Here is an 18,176-nt window from a genome sequence, read left to right as displayed (position 1 = left end):
ATGCATGACTCATTTTCACAAGCGGGCAACGACAATTAATTGTATGGTACATGTAACAGCCGTACAGTTTAAAAACTTCCAACTTCCACGTATTACTTTAGTCTGGCTCCACTTTTCCAGCTGGATTCATGGTTCATTTAGCCTTTAGAGAGGTTAGGTGTATTTGTTAAAAACACTGCACCGATGGCGGAGGAAGAAGTGACAGGCGATATTGTGGTACCAATATCTGACGAAAAAACAGGGTAATCAAATAATTTAAGACTTAAAATTACAAAATGATATGAGTGGCTTAATCAGTGGGAATTTCTATAAAAGGAGGAAGTTTAGTTCGTTTTAAAATGTTTTTTTACTTCAAATATGTCTCGCATGAAATTTGTCATTGTTGTTGATGGACGACGAAGTCGTTCAAAAAGTTGAACCCACCATGGAGGTAGAGCCCATGGACTCGGGAGTATCCTCTGCTTACCAGTTTTCACGCTATTATGCCTTTTTCTTTGAATTGGGAAAAAAATAATGATGCCATATATCAACCGATGCCCTAATTATCTTCATTTGTTAATATGAAGTATGCAAACATGTATTAAAACTTGATGGACATTGAAATGTTCACACCACACACCGATCTTCAATGACTTCAACTGGCCCCATTAATTTTTTGTATATGTTTTTTTCTTAATATTTATAATAAAGCGTATAAATAAACAGTGATAATTGAATCAACGAGCTGATGTTTAAATTTTAATATTAATAATAGTATTGATACCAGGGTTACAAAATAAAAATCTAAAAAAATATTAGAAAATGATATAAGGCACATGGCTTGTTTAAGCCTCGGTATTTTTTTTCAAGAATGCTCAGCAAAACATTCAGTCACATGATTTTGATCATCATGAATTGTGAATTGAAATGGCGTTTGATGAAACTTTTTCGGTGGGCAAATATTTTTATATGGCCTCAACATTATGACATATTTTTGTACCTTGTAGAAATGCCTAAAATACCAAACTTTTTGCATTTACAAGTGCAAATGACTAGTGGAGCCTTACGTGTTTCTAAGTTTTGGTCAAGGGAGAGGAGACTCTTTGCTTGGCAAATAAAACCACACAATTTTTATCTAGGGACTGTTTACATCGCGCACAGAGAGGTAAAAGATTTGCCACGATTTTAGGGACACCTCGAAAACAGGACCTCCTACGATATAGGGTACACGGAAAAGGAGACCCAGTAGTAATTCTACCTCCATGAGAGGACCCAGTAGAGGACGTACGTCATGGACTTTGGTCGTGTGAATAAAACATTGTATGCATAATTCATGTTTGATGTCGGGGGTTAGGGTTAGGGTTAGGGTTGCCTCGATTTCGATTTGACATCTGACCCGACATCAAACATGAATTATGCATACAATGCTATCTATCTATCTATATGGTGTAGTACTACTTCTAGAAACTATAAGGCTTCCCTGTGAGCCTTATAGGGTCTCATATTTAGGGCCTTTTTAACGCTATACGTTTTTCAAATCGGCGTTGATGGGTGAAAGTTTTGCGACCGTTAGCCAGCCAGAACTGAAGTTTCATGTGTCTGTAGTTAGCCAGCCAGAACTGAAGTTTCATGTGTACTGTACACCTAAAGCTTTCCCCATCCTACTCAATTATACATTCATAATGCTTGTATTTCCCTTTTGTTGGGTTACGTTCAATAATTTCTTCAAAAAGGCAATTTTCTACTCGGTACTTACTATTGCTGTCCGTTGCTTCGTTGTCGTTAACTAACAGTTGATTCTCATTCCTTCCTTAGAATGTCAATCACTCTGTCCAATGCTGGAGCACGAGAATGGATCCAAAAGAAGCGAGCTTCAGTGCGGCCATGGACGGAATTCCTGAAGACCAAGCAGTTCAGTAAACCAAAGGGAATGAAAGAGGTCACAACGCGTGTCATTTCCAATGTTGAGACGTATCAGAGCAACTATCTCTTTGTTTTTGTTGGTCTACTCGTTTATTGCCTGTAAGTATCTTTCTTTAAGGGAAGTCCATCATTGTTTTGGGGAAGTACAAATTCACCCCCCCCCCCTATAGTTTTCACACCTAACATCCAACCTGTGAAAAGCATCCAATCAGTTGGTCTAGGTTTTGTTAGAGGTTTTGTGCATATTAGCCTAACCCCAGTAACCCCATAGAGTCAATTCACTTCTGTATTTAATTATCACAAAACGCGTGGACATTGCTTAAATACTGTTTACTTATTATTAATCAAATTTTGTTATTAAAACATTTCAACAGAAAAAAATAGGTTTGGAGTTTAGAAAATGTGATACTTTTTTAACAAACTCCATTGGAAAATTTCATATGCGGACATGACCTTTACTTTGACCTGTTGCTGTGAATTGGAAAAGGTCAAATCTTGTGGCCGTTTGCGCCCACTATGAGCCTTTTGGTATAAGCGGCAAGTGGCCAATATGGTCTTCAATGAGTTAATAGCAAGGTTATTTGATGGAGGTAGAATGGTTATATTGAGTATGGCAATTGACAAAGCAGTATTTGTTTTATCTTCATATTGTATTTTCTCAACTTTGAGATTTTATTTCAGACAGATTTATTCATGTAGGATGAGGCTGGTACTGCAACTTTACCAAATAGTAGACCAGCCAAACTTTAAAAAGTGCTCTAGAAAAAAAAACCACGGCATAGTTTGTTAATGGCTAGCATCCATGGTAGATGTATGGATCATGGGCTCGGGAAGACGATTAGGGTGGATGCCCAGCTTGATTTTGAATTTTAAGGTCATTTTGGGGTAAAAAGGTCAAAAAAGGTCAAAAATCAATATTTTCAAAATTTATGTCAAATTTATTCACATTTGATAGATCTATCTATGAAATGTGTTTTTAACTTTATGTTGATACTAGAAACCTATGTAATTAACGTATAAACTTTGACCTTGTGCACAAATGTATAGCAAAACGAAGTGTAAAAGTGTGATTATCTTGAAAAGGGTACATTTTGAGTACACCAATTGTTTTTGCACTCCCCATCCTCATTGGTGCATTTATTGGTTTCAAATAACTTTTTTTGAAAGGTAAATATACCCAGGCAGTTTTTGAGAAAAAAAAATAATTCAAATACCACCTTCATGTGGGGTCTTACCGACTTATTTTAAGGTCAAAGTTTCAAATAAAGCAAAAAATTCGCATTTTTGAAATTTTCACAAAATTTGATTCCAAGTGATAGATCTATCCATAAAATGTATTTTTACGTTAATGTTGATATGCCAAACGTATGTAATTAACGAATAAACTTTGACCTTGTACACAAACGTATAGCAAAGCAAAACGTGAAAGTGTGATTATCTTGAAAGTGTAAATTTTTAGTATACCAGTTTTTTTTGCACTCAATGGTGCAGTTATGTGTTTCAAACAACTATTTTTTTTGAAAGGTTAATGTACCCAGGCAGTTTTTGAAAAAAGAAATTACTCAAATACCACCTTCGTGTAAGGTCATATTGAGGTCAAAACGTGCCAAAAATGTCAAAATTTAATTTTTTAAAAATTTTTCGCCAAATTTTACCCCAGGCGGCAGATCTATCCATAAAAAATAGTTTCATCATCAAAATGACATGCCAAGTCTGTGAAATTATGAGTTAATCCTTTGTCTTGTACACAACGTATAGGAAAATTAAATCTTCAATTGCAATTTTCTCAAAAAGTGCGTATCTTGAGCAGTGTTTTTGCACTTTCTATCCCAGCAATGCATATAAATGTTTGAAAACAACTTTTTTTGTGAAAGGTCAATATACCAAGGCAGTTTTAGTTTAAACTAAATTCATATTACACCTTCCTCATTGGTAAATTGAAACAAGAAATGCGTATGCTGATTCATGCAATTAGTTTGATATAGTAGTTGTATAGTTTGACGTGCTCAAAAAATGCATGTTTGTATCAAAGTTATTTCAACACTCCCAATCTTTGCAAGTACATGTATGCAGTTAAATACACAACTTTTATTAGTGAATTAACAAAGTTGAACATTCTTTTTGCAGTAAAATTTTGTTTTTTCCTAGGTAGGCCTATACATTGTAGCTACGATGGGGGGGGGGGGGGGGGGGGGGGGGTATGGGGTATCGTGCAGTGGAACATTGTATACTTTCTTATCTGGAGTGCCATTAGTCAAAGCTAACTCCAGAGCTACATGTAACCAGGCACACCAAAACCAATACAGCCTGACATACTTTTATGCCAAGTTTCTTTGATGAAAGAATTCTCACTACTCTTCAGGCACTAGCAGACCGCAATGACACTCTCATCACTTTGATCAATCACTTTGTGGACATAACACAGGTCAGAAACATTCCATCATCACAGTTGCCCGGCCACTATACACTTCAGGAAGAAATGAACTTAAACGGGCAAGTCCAAAGTTTGAGATTTAAATCTTTTTCAAGGGAGGACTACGTCTGCTTAAACAAATTCAACAAGCACTCTAGAAATCCAAACTCCCGACTGTGGTCTCATTACATTGTGATGGTGGAGATTGAGATCCAGGACTCGGAAAGACAGATACTTGATCACCAATCTGGAAGCTTTTTCCGTAATGCTGCCGTCCCCATCATCTATGACCACAGTAACTTTGATCGATATGGATGTGTTCATCTGGCAGATATGAAACTCCTCAAGAAGACAGAGATGTTGATGATGTTTAGAAGCTTTCATAACAAACAGTAAGATTTGATGTGTTCCGACTAAACCCAACCTTGGCGAAGAAGATGACACAGACTCTGATATTGTTAGAGAGATACCACTGGTATCTTTGACAACAAAAGACATTGCACCAGTTGCTGTGGTAAAGTGATCTTCTAACAACTCCAAATCATGAAACGCAGTATATAATAACCATCTGGAAGCACCGTCTGCTTCAAGAAACTGATGGTTTTAGTGACGCCCTGAAGAAAACATTGCGCAAAAACTTTCTCTGATCTGTACAATGCAAATGTTTCAAACAAACGAATTATGTACGGTACAAAAGCCTATCAAAACGGACAGAAAGTTTAAACTGCAACAATTATTGCTCAATGCTGCCACTGGAACCTACAACCTGGTCTTGATCGCTAGATTGGAGAGGGCTCCACCAAGGCAGTGACACAGTCGAAGAGAATGGGAAAGAAAAAACCAATTCGAAAGTTCATCGATAGACCGGGGTTCCACACCTATACACGTCAGGTATGGGCTATTGAACAAACCTGATCTCAAGTTCTTGTCAGACGTTTTTGTAGAAAGGGCAAGGGTCTACTGGAAAGATGAGGAATAGTACAGGCGGGGGTTCCTTTATGTTACGGAAGCCATGGTCCTTTAGGAGAGATGACGTTTTGAGGACACCTTAGCAGGCTGACACCCGGTTGATGCTCCATGCATAGAGGCAGTCAATGAAGGATAAGAGTGATTTGCAGGTGGAGAAATGTCACATTTGTGTGTTCAAAAGCGTCAGAAACTTGGAAATAAATGCACATTAGTTACCCGATAGGTGCAGTAACTGAGAGACTTGCCAAGCTTACATGCTCTTAAATGATGCAACACAGCCTCTCCTACATGACCATTGGGAAAAGCAAGTCTCCGAAAAGCAAAGTTAATATGTGTCAAGGGAATCGGCCGTTAAGGAGAACTTGCTCTCATTGAGCAGTTTGGTAACACTTGTGCACCTTGGTATAAAATCATCAACCTTGTCAGGCTCCAACTCTTTGATAAATAAGGCGAAGAAGTGTCTGGAGATGTTACCGCCAACAAGAGATGCACTGAAACTTCACACAGCATAAACTAGGAATACATGGACGTCTCATCTCTCACACTGACACAGACACACATGAGCTTAAAAGAAAGAGTGGGGTTACCTGGAAGACTACCCCTATCTCAGATGCTTGATTTGAGCTAGTTTTATTAAGGTGCAAATCAAAGGGCACCAAGTCAAACTGTAAAACTATGTCAAACTGTTCTGCGTGAATAGCATACAAGTACCTTTTTGTTTCATTTTACCACATAAGAAAGTCTGATATGATTTTTTTTAATGCCTTGGTATATTGACCTTTCAAAAAAAAAGTTGTTTTCAAACAATTATATGCATTGCTGGGATAGGAAGTGCAAAACACCGTATTGTGCTCAAGATACGCACTTTTTGAGAAAATTGCAATTTAAGATTAAATTTTCCTACACGTTTGTGTACAAGACAAAAGATTAACTCATAATTTCACAGACTTGGCATGAAACTATATTAAATGGATAGATCTGCCGCCTGGGGTAAAATTAGGCGCAGAAAGTCAAAAAAATTAAATTTTGACATTTTTGGCACTTTTTGACCTCAAAATGACCTTACACGAAGGTGGTATTTGATTTTTTTTTTTTTTTTTTTTAAACTGCCTGGGTACATTAACCTTTCCCAAAAAATTTGTTTGAAACATATATATGCACCAATGAGCTGGGGAGTGCCAAAAAATGCTGGTATACTAAAAATGTACACTTTTCAAGATAATCACACTTTTACGTTTTGCTTTTGTATACGTTTGTGTACAAGGTCAAAGTTTATCCGTTAATTACATACGTTTGTCATATCAACATGAACGTAAAAATACATGTTATTGATAGATCTATCACTTGGGGTCAAATTTTGTGAAAATTAAAAAAATGCAAAATTTTTGCCTTATTTGAAATTTTGACCTTAAAATGAGTCGGTAAGACCCCCACATGAAGGTGGTATTTGAATTATTTTTTTTTTCTCAAAAACTGCCTGGGTATATTTACCTTTCAAAAAAAGTTGTTTGAAACCAATATATGCACCAATGAGGATGGGGAGTGCAAAAACAATTGGTGTACTCAAAATGTACCCTTTTCAAGATAATCACACTTTTACACTTCGTTTTGCTATACATTTGTGCACAAGGTCAAAGTTTATACGTTAATTACATAGGTTTCTAGTATCAACATAAAGTTAAAAATACATTTTATGGATAGATCTATCAAATGTGAATAAATTTGACACAAATTTTGAAAATATTGATTTTTGACCTTTTTTTACCTTTTTACCCCAAAATGACCTTAAAATTCAAAATCAAGCTGGGCATCCACCCTAATCGTCTTCCCGAGCCCATGATCCATACATCTAGCATGGATGCCAGCCATTAACAAACTATGCCGTCCAAAGTGTAATTTCACACTTTGGCTGGCCTACTAAAACATGGTTTTGATAATTCATAATCTTTTATTTGTTTCCACTATGTTCAAGAGACCAACTCCAATTTATTTTTAAACCATTCCATTTAGCTACACCATGTACACGGTATTTAATTTGTTTTCCGATCAACATAATTTATGGTGCTGTTCATGTACGTGTAAGTTATTCAACTGAAAAACACAAGACTGTTGGACTTGTTTGATCAGGTTTACTGGCCGACACTGAAAGCAATTTTTATTCAAGTCGCCAGACACACAAGGCCTGTAGGCCACTTCAAGGTGTAGGCTACAATTATTTTTTTCCAGAGGTTGTTGCCACCTACTCCTAGGGATGAAACAGGGTTACCCCTTTTACAGTCCATACGGATGTAGGCTTGGGTATCATCAGTCCGAAGCCTGGCCGGTAGAACAGAGAAAGCACTACCTCCCCATTTTTACGTAGCAAGTGTCATGACCGAGATCGGAACCCACACCCTGCTGATCAAACACTAGAGCTTGAATCCAGTGCTCTTAACCGCCCGGCCACGACACGCCTCGGAACTGTGGTCTAGTGTAAATTTCGAGCCCTGCAAAGGATAGAAAGATGTAGCTCTTGTTTAACCAAACTCTAGAGGTGCTGTAGAGCGTCTGTAAACGTTTTAACTCTTAACACCCTGGCTGTATCGCCAGCCTTAGAGAATAACTTCTGAATTTTTACATCAATTTTTCAGGATTTAAACTTTGTGTTCAAACACCCTTGATGACAACAAGTTGACCATTTTATTTTGATTTTGTAGAATAACATCGCCGCTGTTGATCTTTGCCTTGGTGGTTCTCTTTGGTGCCTGCTACTGGATAAGAGTGAAGAATGAGAGCAAGAAGCTTGCTGTTATGGGTAACTACATTAAAGGAAATTGAGCCCCTTTGGCTAGAGACTCACCTGGGTCCAATTTCATGGCTCTGCTTACCGTAAGCACAAAATCGGCGCTTACGGAGCAGGGAATTCTGTGCTTACGGCAAGTGATTTCACGGGGTAGCGACAAATTTGGCTTCTGTGCGTGCATACTTCGCGTTCCTAGGCATTCTACGCTTACAAGGCTAGCGCAGAAATTCGGCGCTTGCATGTAAGTGGGGAATCGTGATCATAGGCGCAGTTTTCGGCGGTAAGCAGAGCCTTAAAATTTGGCCCAGATCCTCTGAAATACTCCTGAGGTGGATTTCACAAAGAGTTAGGACTAGTCCTTACTTAAGACTATACCTAATAATAATGAGATAATAATAATAATGAGAACTTATAAAGCGCACAAATCCATCAAAGTGCTCATGGCGCTAAATACAAAGAATAATATTTACATGTACAATAACCAAAATTGAAACGTAAGCCTAAGCTAAGAAGAAATCCAGAACATGTTGAAGAGAAATACAATACAAATGCAATATCTAGGGGGTAATTAAAACTTAAGGCTAGTCCTGGAGATAAGACTAGTCTTATGGGTACATCTAAGTTGTGAAATCCACCCCAGGGGCTCATTTCGCAAAGTAATAAAATTCATCGCAAGACAAGTTGTCAGTATTACCATAGTGATTGGTATTGTGACATTACACTTTACTTAGCAACTGCAATTGATTTCCAGTTAAAATCAATCTTAGCTCTTTGTGAAATCCAACCCAGGGCCCATAGAGCTGCTTAAGCAGAAAATTGCTTTTTGAAAACAATTTTCTACTTAAGCAGGATACCAGTCAAAAGTTCAACTCCTGACATGGTAGCTTGGTTGGTATTATTGTGGTAAGCATTATTTTGTTCTGCTTAGCTACTTTTTGTGAATAAGCAGCTCTATAAAACTGGGATCTGGTTGTTGTTCAACCCCGTTAGGATTAGTGTGCCTGTTTGACCAGTTCGGGTAATTTTGAGCATGTTGAGCATCTGAAGTAATACAAATACCATTGTCCCAATGAAATCCTGACTTGAAGAAACACAACATAGGCCCTCTTAATACATGTACAGGATTTGGTTCTCATGTATGAGAAAATAAGAAATGCAGACAGTTAAAAAATGTGTTTATAAGTAGATTACAATGATCAACACAAATATGCCTCGAAATTCCACAGTTCTCCCGATACGGCGTGATCCAACACAGCACGCCATTTTGTGGAGTCCAAATTTTGACCAGAAAATGGCCCACCGAGTTAGTTCGCAGAGTAAAAGGAAAACCGTGCAACTTTAAGGCATATTTGTGGGGTCTTTTAAAACAACTTTCTAACCATATGCATTTCATAACAAAGGGTTCCAACACTTTTTCATAGACCAACCTCGCCGGATCCAAGGCAACGTGTCCCTTTAGGGAACCAATGTGTGGTGAAGAGGTTTTCAACTAGTGGTTTAATCCCAACGAGGCCTGGTTCTTGATAATTTTTACCGAGATGAAGTCGAGGTCGAGGTTTATACACACCCACATGACGTGCTCTCCACCAATAGGAATAGCGAAGCTGTCTGTGGTATTAATGAATAAGCAGTTATGAGTATTGTGATGGGTTAACCAATAATTCAATAGTATTCTGATTGGAGTAAACACTGTTGTAATGGTACCATTTTTTCTTGTTTAAACACAGGCTATGAGTTTACATTGTTCCAGCAATATGGAGTTTTAGCTCTGCTGTCACTCCCGCTGTTTTTTATTTCTGGGGCCACATCAGCTGTATTCTGGGTAATAGGTAGGTGTACATGTATTATTATTATTATTATTGGTTTATTAAAATTAAACTTTGCTGCCAAGAGGCTGAATTGCGCATAAGTTACAATATAAAACTACATTAAAACATCAAGGAGTAAAAACCAAGAGCAAATATACATAAGAGATTGAAGAATAGAGACAATTTAAATATAGCACTTTAAAACTATAACATAACAATTAAAATTTAAAAGGCGCTATTCAATCAACATCATATGTTTTGGATGGGTAAATTAATTACCATCCTCAAGTTTTCAATAAACACACCATTAAAAGCCTAAAAAATTACATTAAATTGATTTGCAATGTTATTACATCAAGTTTATTTCTATTCGAGCAATCAAGTCTTAATTAATTTTGGCTTTTTAGTATTTCTGGGACTTTGACTAGTGTCTGAGACACGGAGGGTGTAATGTTTCACTCGTCTACTGGATAAGCTTGGGCGATATCACGATATTATCGAATATCGCGATATTAATTTGGACACGATTTCGATATCGGATGGATTTGGTTTTAATCGAAATATCGATATATTGCGATATATCGCGATATATCGTGATAATCGCGATATATCGATATATCGATTAAATATCACGATGTATTTGCTAGCTGAGACATCTTGCACCCCATAGGTTTGGAGTAAAACCAGAAGAATAGGTCATTAGAACACCTCTCTTATGCTAGGACTGTCTCTTCTACAACTTTCATGTGGAGTTTGAAAACTGATGATGTCAAATTTCATTAATCGCGATTATATCGAATATCGCGATATATTGTCGGCGATATATCGTGAATAAAATAAATCGATATCGCCCAAGCTTACTACTAGATTGGTATGGTACTGATGGCAGCTTTTGATGAGTGTACTTTAAGATTTCAACTTTTCATCAAATCTTTAATCTCATGCTCCACCAGTGAAACCGAAGGGGCATAATATTGTTGTTTGCTTTATATGTCTGTTAGTGTGTGAGTAGAAATACACTTTCGAACCCGGAACCTAAAACAAAAGAGGACAATAGGGTCCACGGTTCGGGAAAGGTCCACAATTGGAAAATGTATACAAAACCAATGGGAGCTGTTGCAAAAAAGATAAGAGTATAAACTTTGATGGACTATCTTTAATGATTGTATTTGATGGTCAAAGTTTTGCTTACTGGGTTGAGCAATTGCAATATGGTATTGGTGTTGTTTTCTCATGTGGTAGATCATTGCGAATGGTTTCAACTTTGTCAGCAGAGTAATTTGAGAAGCGATTGCAGAGTCATGTAGAATCTGGAGAGGTAGATGGGAGAGCAATTTCACTTCCACCAAGAAGCTTATTCACAGTTCTGAAGATTATCTTCTGGTTGGAAGTGCTCAGAATATCTTGATAGTAGCTGCATTTAGCCTTAGTGATTGGGTTGTTAACAGTAGAGCGACAATTTATGTAGCATTGTCGGTCTTTTTCTAGACCTCTTCTGCGCCAGATCAATTCCAGATGTCTTCATTGATGCCTCATTTCGTGGATATCTGGAGTATACCAAGGAAGGTGCTTCCTTTGAGTGTTCTTGCGAGTAATCACGGAGCATGTTGATTGACGGTGTGAATAGCAGCCTGATTGTAGTTATGAAGAATGCTGTTGGGGCAGCTTTCAGAGGAAGTAGTACTAAGGTTGGCAGTCAGGTCCAAGGTGAACACTGCTGGTCGATGGATTTAAAGTTCCGATACTGTATCACAGATTGCAAGGATGGACTGTGATCTATCTTATCGATGGAGAGGGCATATAGCACACTGAAGTGATCAGAGATTGAGCTTTGGGTGACATTGAGATTGATCCAGTTTTGGACGTCATCTTCACGGACAATAACCAGGTCAAGGATGTGCTCTTTATATGTGTCGGCCATTGACAATCTGGGTGAAATTGGTCACTGTCAAGAGCTCTTGTAGGCGTTGCACATTTGAAGAGTTGACATTTTCAACATGGATATTGAAGTCTCCAGTGATAATAAGTCTTCCTGAGTAGAGTGCCAAGCCAGTGATAAAGACCTCAAATTCATCAAAGAATTGTGTGATAGATAAAGAGGGAGGGCGATATATCACGACAATCCGATGATGGTCAGCAATAGTTGTACATACATCAGTGTGCCTCACCAGGGCAAAGGTCACTTTACCTGATGGTGTCACTGATTTCTTTCACACCTTGGCCCCCTTCCTCTTCATCATTGTCCTTGACCATGCCCTGAGAAAGGCAATTGGCGGTAGAGAAGAAGAGCTGGGTTTCACCATAGTTCCTTACAAGAGCCGACGTGTGCCTCCTGTGACAGTCACTGACCTGGATTTTGCGGATGATATCGCACTGGTTTCAAACACGATTGAGCAGTTACTGTCGGTTGAGGAGGGGTGCCTGAAAGTTGGCCTACAGCTGAACACACAAAAAGACTAAGGTGATAGCTTACAACACCAGTATGCCGGCTGGCCAAAGGTTACAGAAAAGATCCTTGAACGCCGCCTCTGGGAGCCCACACAAGGCGTGGGAGAAGATGTCTCTCCTTTGAAGACACCCTGAAACGTGACACCGGCTTGGCCAGCGCTGAGGAACTACGCTCCTGCATGCTGGATCGGAACATCTGGACTAAAATCATTGGGCAGGCTCGAGCTCCTACATGATGATGACACCAGTCTCACGTTTTTGGTAGAGTTTGGTTGATGTAATGAAGAACTTTCTGCGGTGGTAGGATCTTATGCAATAACCGGTACTGTACGTCACCCTCTTTCTTGGAGATGGGTGTTCTGTAAACATTTTTCCACGGTATTGTTGTGTTCATTTGCAGGATGTCCCTGTGCCAAGGGGTTCGGGGGTTGTCCGGCAGAGTATTGAGTTCCTTGTTGAAGACTGTGTAAAGGTGTTTGGAAGGAAAGTTGGATTCACTCTTGATGTCGTTAATTTGGATATCTGGTGTTGGACAGTTTGAATGGAGGTAGGACTCAATTCCTTGGTCTGGAGTTCTTGTAGCACCCTGTATGTTGAAGAGTTTGGGGAAATAGATCTCTCAAGATTTGTCTTATGTGAGACAATTCTGTTTCAAGTGTTCTTGAAGAGAGCGGGCGTAGTCCCATCCGATGTTGTGTTTGTATGTCTTGAGCTGAGGTCCACTTTCCGTCTTTGTCAAGTAGTTGTCTGATTAGTGTGACATCACATGACAGGAGCCGCCCAGAAAGAAGTTCTTTGTTACCATGGCTACATAAAATCAAACTGTTAATAGGCAGATTTACTACATAATTAACAGAGGCAGGTGGTAAGATTTCAGAATTTCTGCTTGGAAAACAAGGAGGCTGGTAACATATATTGATTGATTGATTAATTGATTGATTGATTGATTGATTGATTGATTGATTGATTGATTGATTGCTCTCTCCCAACAGGTGCATCGTTCTTCTTCATAATGTTACATGCTGTGATGTTTGATCCACTACCAGAAGGAGACCCAGATGAAATCATAATGGAAGAAGTGTAAGACAAAAGACAATCTAAGGGCCTTCTCCGCAATCACAAAATGTTAGTCAAGTTTTCAAACATGTCACCATTGCTGAGCTGTTCAAAGCTAAATCAAAACAATTCACTCATTTTTTGAACTTTTGGAAGAATTTGATACAAAATTGTGACCATCCACCACCAATAGGCTGTAAAGTTGCACTTGTACATTGCAGAGCCTATTAAATTGTTTGGGTTTTCAAGAAATCTTTGAGAAATCTGAATAAAAAAGTAGGTGGCTTTGAGAAATCATAACTTCGTCAAGAAAAGTCTGATTTAAATGTGGATGGTATCATTTTGAAGCTGATTACACACTCTCTCTAAAAATGCATTGAGCCCATAACAGTAAAAGTGTCAACTTTACAGCCCATTGGTGGTGGATGGTCACAATTGTGGGAAACCTCATTCCTTATAAAGTTACTGTTGCAGTAAATGATTGGCTTGAGATGTCCTCTTTCCTGGTCAATATTGATGGAGAAGTAAAGTGATAATGTTTTATCTTAAAAGTCAATATCTCAACGCTCTAATTTTGGTGCATTCAATTCAAAGTTCTGATAAACTTATGGCTCAATATTGGGATAGGGTTCAGAGCCATCAAAAACAGACCCATGGTAGATCTTGGGTTAGCCTTTAGTCAAGGCACCCCCAGATGTCACGCGTGAAAAAAGACCAGCGCGGTCGGCGAAGCAACGAAGCTCCTTTACCAACTCGTTTCTAATCAGTTATTCATGATCAAGAAATGTTTATACTTGTATGCATTTTTTGTGCGTTACCCTCAGCACGTTACTTTTTAGCACGCCCATAAAGAACCAGTTATTTTTGTTTGCGGCTAACAGCGTGTATGTATGCGCGCGTCCGATCTAGGTATTATTCTATATCTATGGTAATTGTGTCTTTTTATTGGCCAACAACTCATCAAGCTAAAGCATTATGCCTTTTATTTCTCCTTCCAAAATCGGTAGCAAAAAGAAAAGGAAAACATAAGGCCATAAAACAACTTGGTAAAGGCACTTCGCGGCATCACCGCTCGCGCTGGTCTTTTTTCGTTTATGACATTTGGGGCCGTGGGTGACATCTGGGGGTGCCGGATGCGCCTTGACTGAAGGCTAATCCTGGGTAGGAGTTTGACGACTTTCATTGTCCAAGAAAATAAAAGATAGTTAATTGGGATCGAACAACTAATCACTTCCTTTGCATGTTGATCATTTCAATCAAACAGATCCTTCGGCCAATAGAAGCTTCCCTTGCATGATGTCACCAACCATGTTTGCTTTACCACCGCATCCTCTCCCAGCAGTTGATAGAACACTCATTGTGATTGGCTTAACATTGGTGTGTGGTTTTTGAATCTACGGGTATAATGGTAGACTTTGGGGACACTAGGTGGCAGCAGACATCTCCAGTAAATCCATTATTTACAGAAGAGTGCGGTTGACTAGAACTACAAAACATAAAACCCGATTGTCATTCTGCTACCTAGCAACCCCAAACTCTAAATAGATCATCAAAGAGGTTAGTTTTCTGGGTTTTTTTTTAAAGGCCATACACAAATAAAGTAATGGTGAAGGTGCTTTCCAGTGTGATTTTTTCCTAATGGTTAAACATGTTCCTTTTTGAACAACAAGAAGTGTTTGGAACTCCGAAGTGACTTGCTGTTTCAGCCTGAAAGATTGGTATGTTTTCCAGTGTTTCTTTCTTACATGGCCTTGTTTATGTATTGTCTCTCTAAAAGCATTATGTATTGTGTACAGGCCTGAATGCTTCGTATTTGAAAGGGCAAGGGCACCAAGGCATTTTCTCCTTGGTAAAGAGCACCCTATGAGGAAATTGTAAATTTCTACTTAAAAAAGCATTTCAAGGGCACCAAGGCAATGACCAGGGGGCATGGAGGCAATCGCCTTCGTTGCCTCCGTGAATGTTCAGGTCTGTGTGTGCTTTTGAAGCAGTTATAATGGAAAACAAGGTTGAGGTATAACTCCAATATAAGTGGCTCTCAAACTGACTCCATTTGCGACAATCTTGTTGGGCACTCATTGACAATGAAAAAACAAAACAAACCCAATGGTTCCAGTGGTAAGAGTGCTCATAATAGACTTGTGGACAAGTCGTTAAATGTCTGTCGTGGTGATAGCGTTCCGATTCCATTCCGAACCTCCCCACGATTCCCGCGGTATTCTCGCAAGACTGATGGCCCCGCGAGACTACTGCTCACATGACTACGGTCCCATTAAAAGGGGAGTAGAAATTGGCAACCAGCATTTCTCGCGAGAGCCATGATCTCGCAAGAGCACCGCCAGAACTCTACTATCTCATCACGGCAAACCATAACGACTTGTCCACAAGTCTAGTCTCATATGGTACATACACCATGCTAAATCTACTGCCTGTTGACCTTAAGTTTGAACTTCAACACTAGTAACTTTGTTTTCTATATTTGTGTTTTTCTCAAAGCTTCAAGTTTGATATTTGGTACATTTTTGGCAGTGGACTTAAAAGCTAAAATATATTTCTATTGTGCCCTTGGGTTGGTTTAATTAAATTTATATTTGTTGAAAGTGGCAAGCGAACTGTAGGTAATATTAGTTTTAAGAACTGTTTTATTTTGTCTTGTATTTAAAAATGTTGTTGGGGAGTTTATAAAAAGAACACCTACAACTTGTTATTTTTGTAATAAATATGGGATCCATTTAATCCCATGATGTAATTAGTGTTAGCTTAACGATTAATAGAACACTGTAAACTCAGTATTTTGTGTGAGTGAAATTGAACAGACACCTTGGTGAACAATGAACCCAAATGTTTTCTCTAAAATGGTTTATTTATTGAATTATTGTTACAGTAAATAAAGGTTTGTTGACTGAGTCAAGTTTGTTCAATCCATAGTTATCTATAAACATAGCTTTCTACCAGCCTGTGATCAAATTTGATGTTTGTGTATAGGCCTATTGTGTTTTGTCAGCGGATTTTCTGGACGTTTATTTAGACTTTCATGGTTTTTATTACTTTTCTAGTTTTTGTAGAAGTCACCGGTAGAGGGACTGGGCAAGTCTACGAATGTTTAATCCAGGGGTGGATTCCACAAAGAGTTAAGACTGTCTTAACTTAGGACTAGCCTTACGTTTTTAATATTTTCTACCCTAACTCTGTGAAATCGATCCCAGGTGCTTGTTAGCCTTTAGTCAAGGCGCACGCGGCACCCCCAGATGTCACACGAAATGTCAGACATGAAAAAAGGATTAGCTGCTCTTTTTTTTCGTGCGTTTGACATCTGAGTGCCGCCGCGTGCGCCTTGGATAAAGTCTATATTGCTCCTGAATTCGTCTTGTAATAAAATCATGGGCTCACTCAGAGTATTATTCAGTCATTTAGTATAACTTAATAGTATTATATAAGTATGTCTTTGATAGTCACATAATGTTTTCTCTAAGTGGCTCCCCTTTTATATATTGTATTGCTTTGACCCCACCTTCCCATCCTTGTTCGACTTGTTAAATATTCATCCACGGAAACTACTTGATTACAAAAGACGTCAGTGTATCATTTTGAGCTGCGACTCATGTATGCAAAACGTATCCAAGCCCCGAGTGTAACTTGTTAGCATTTCGAATTAAGGTTTCTTTTAAATTTGCTCCCTTTTCCATCCTTGTGCTACCACATTTATATGTTAATATAGAACTGAAAATATTATACTTTATTTAAAGCATAACTGGATTTATTAAAAACAAAATGGTTTACGTTTGGATTTCATTTCTGTGATGTTCCCCTCGTTTTTCTTTTCTGGGATTTGTAGGACCCCGGCGATTTATGTCAGTATTGTTTGAGGGAATCTTTAGTAGAAATCGAACAATTCATTGTTTAAAGGCAGTGGACACTATTGGTAATTTATTTTTATTAATCCAAAATAATTGTTAGCATAGAAATGTTCTTGGTACCGAGTAACGGAGAGCTGTCGATATAATAAAAAAGACTCCCTCTGAAGTAACGGTAGATTTCGAGAAAGAAGTTATTTTCTACGAATTTGATTTCAATACCTCAGATTTAGATTTTGAGGTCTCGAAATCAAAGCACACGACTTCGTGTGACAAGGGTGTTTTTCTGTCATTATTATATCGCAACTTCGACAACCAATGAGCTTATATTTTCACAGGTTTATTATTTTGTGCACATGTTGAGATACACCAAGTGAGAAGAGGGGTCGATTTCACAAAGAGTTAGGACTCGTCTTATCTTAGGATTAATCTGAAGGTCTGCATGCTACAGTGCAGTGTTGGGACTGGTCCTAAGTCCTAAGATAAGTCTTAAGATTAGTCTTAAGTTAGGAAGAGTTTTTTTTAAATAGTGTCCAGCCGTCGATTTCACAAAACTCTTCCTAAGTTCGGATTAATCTTAGGACTTGGGACGAGTCCCAACCCTGCACTGTAGCATGCAGACCTTAAGATTAATCCTAAGTTAGGACGAGTTACTCGTCCTAACTCTCGAGATAAGACGAGTCCTCACTCTTTGTGAAATCGACGGCAGTGTCTTTAAGGGATTTTTTCCCGTCAAAATCACGGCAGACAAGAAAACCATTTACAAACTTTTAAAGTGCGAACGCAATCTTAATATTTTTTCTGAATCGATAGATCGAAAGGGGAACGATATGGCATAAGCCTACATGTAAAAATTTGTTTGTACCTGTCCTGTCGTACCAAAGTGACCGACAAAAAACAAATGGCCGACAAAGAATAAATAATTTCAGACACACAAAAAGGGA

At 38.4% G+C, this 18,176-nt stretch overlaps 1 protein-coding gene across 2 annotated transcripts; it reads left to right on the top strand.

The window, feature by feature from the left end:
* Positions 1 to 143: 143 nt before the first annotated feature.
* On the top strand, positions 144 to 15,265 carry LOC117301350 (prenylated Rab acceptor protein 1-like). Of its 2 annotated transcripts, none has more exons than XM_033785273.1 (6): positions 144 to 242; positions 1,795 to 2,001; positions 7,981 to 8,078; positions 9,794 to 9,895; positions 13,315 to 13,402; positions 14,643 to 15,265. In XM_033785273.1, exons 1-6 carry the CDS (start codon positions 184 to 186, stop codon positions 14,656 to 14,658), a joined length of 570 nt encoding a protein of 189 aa, XP_033641164.1. In that variant the 5' UTR covers positions 144 to 183; the 3' UTR covers positions 14,659 to 15,265. The 2 variants fall into 2 exon arrangements, with proteins under 2 accessions (XP_033641164.1, XP_033641165.1); XM_033785274.1 differs by having other exon boundaries at positions 13,315 to 13,447.
* The last annotated feature ends 2,911 nt before the right edge of the window (positions 15,266 to 18,176 follow it).

Source organism: Asterias rubens, chromosome 17 (assembly GCF_902459465.1).
Source record: "Asterias rubens chromosome 17, eAstRub1.3, whole genome shotgun sequence".
In the NCBI taxonomy this organism is placed as follows: Eukaryota; Metazoa; Echinodermata; class Asteroidea; order Forcipulatida; family Asteriidae; genus Asterias; species Asterias rubens.
The sequence above is the reverse complement of the archived record's forward strand: the minus strand, read 5'-3'. Positions and strand labels throughout refer to the sequence as shown.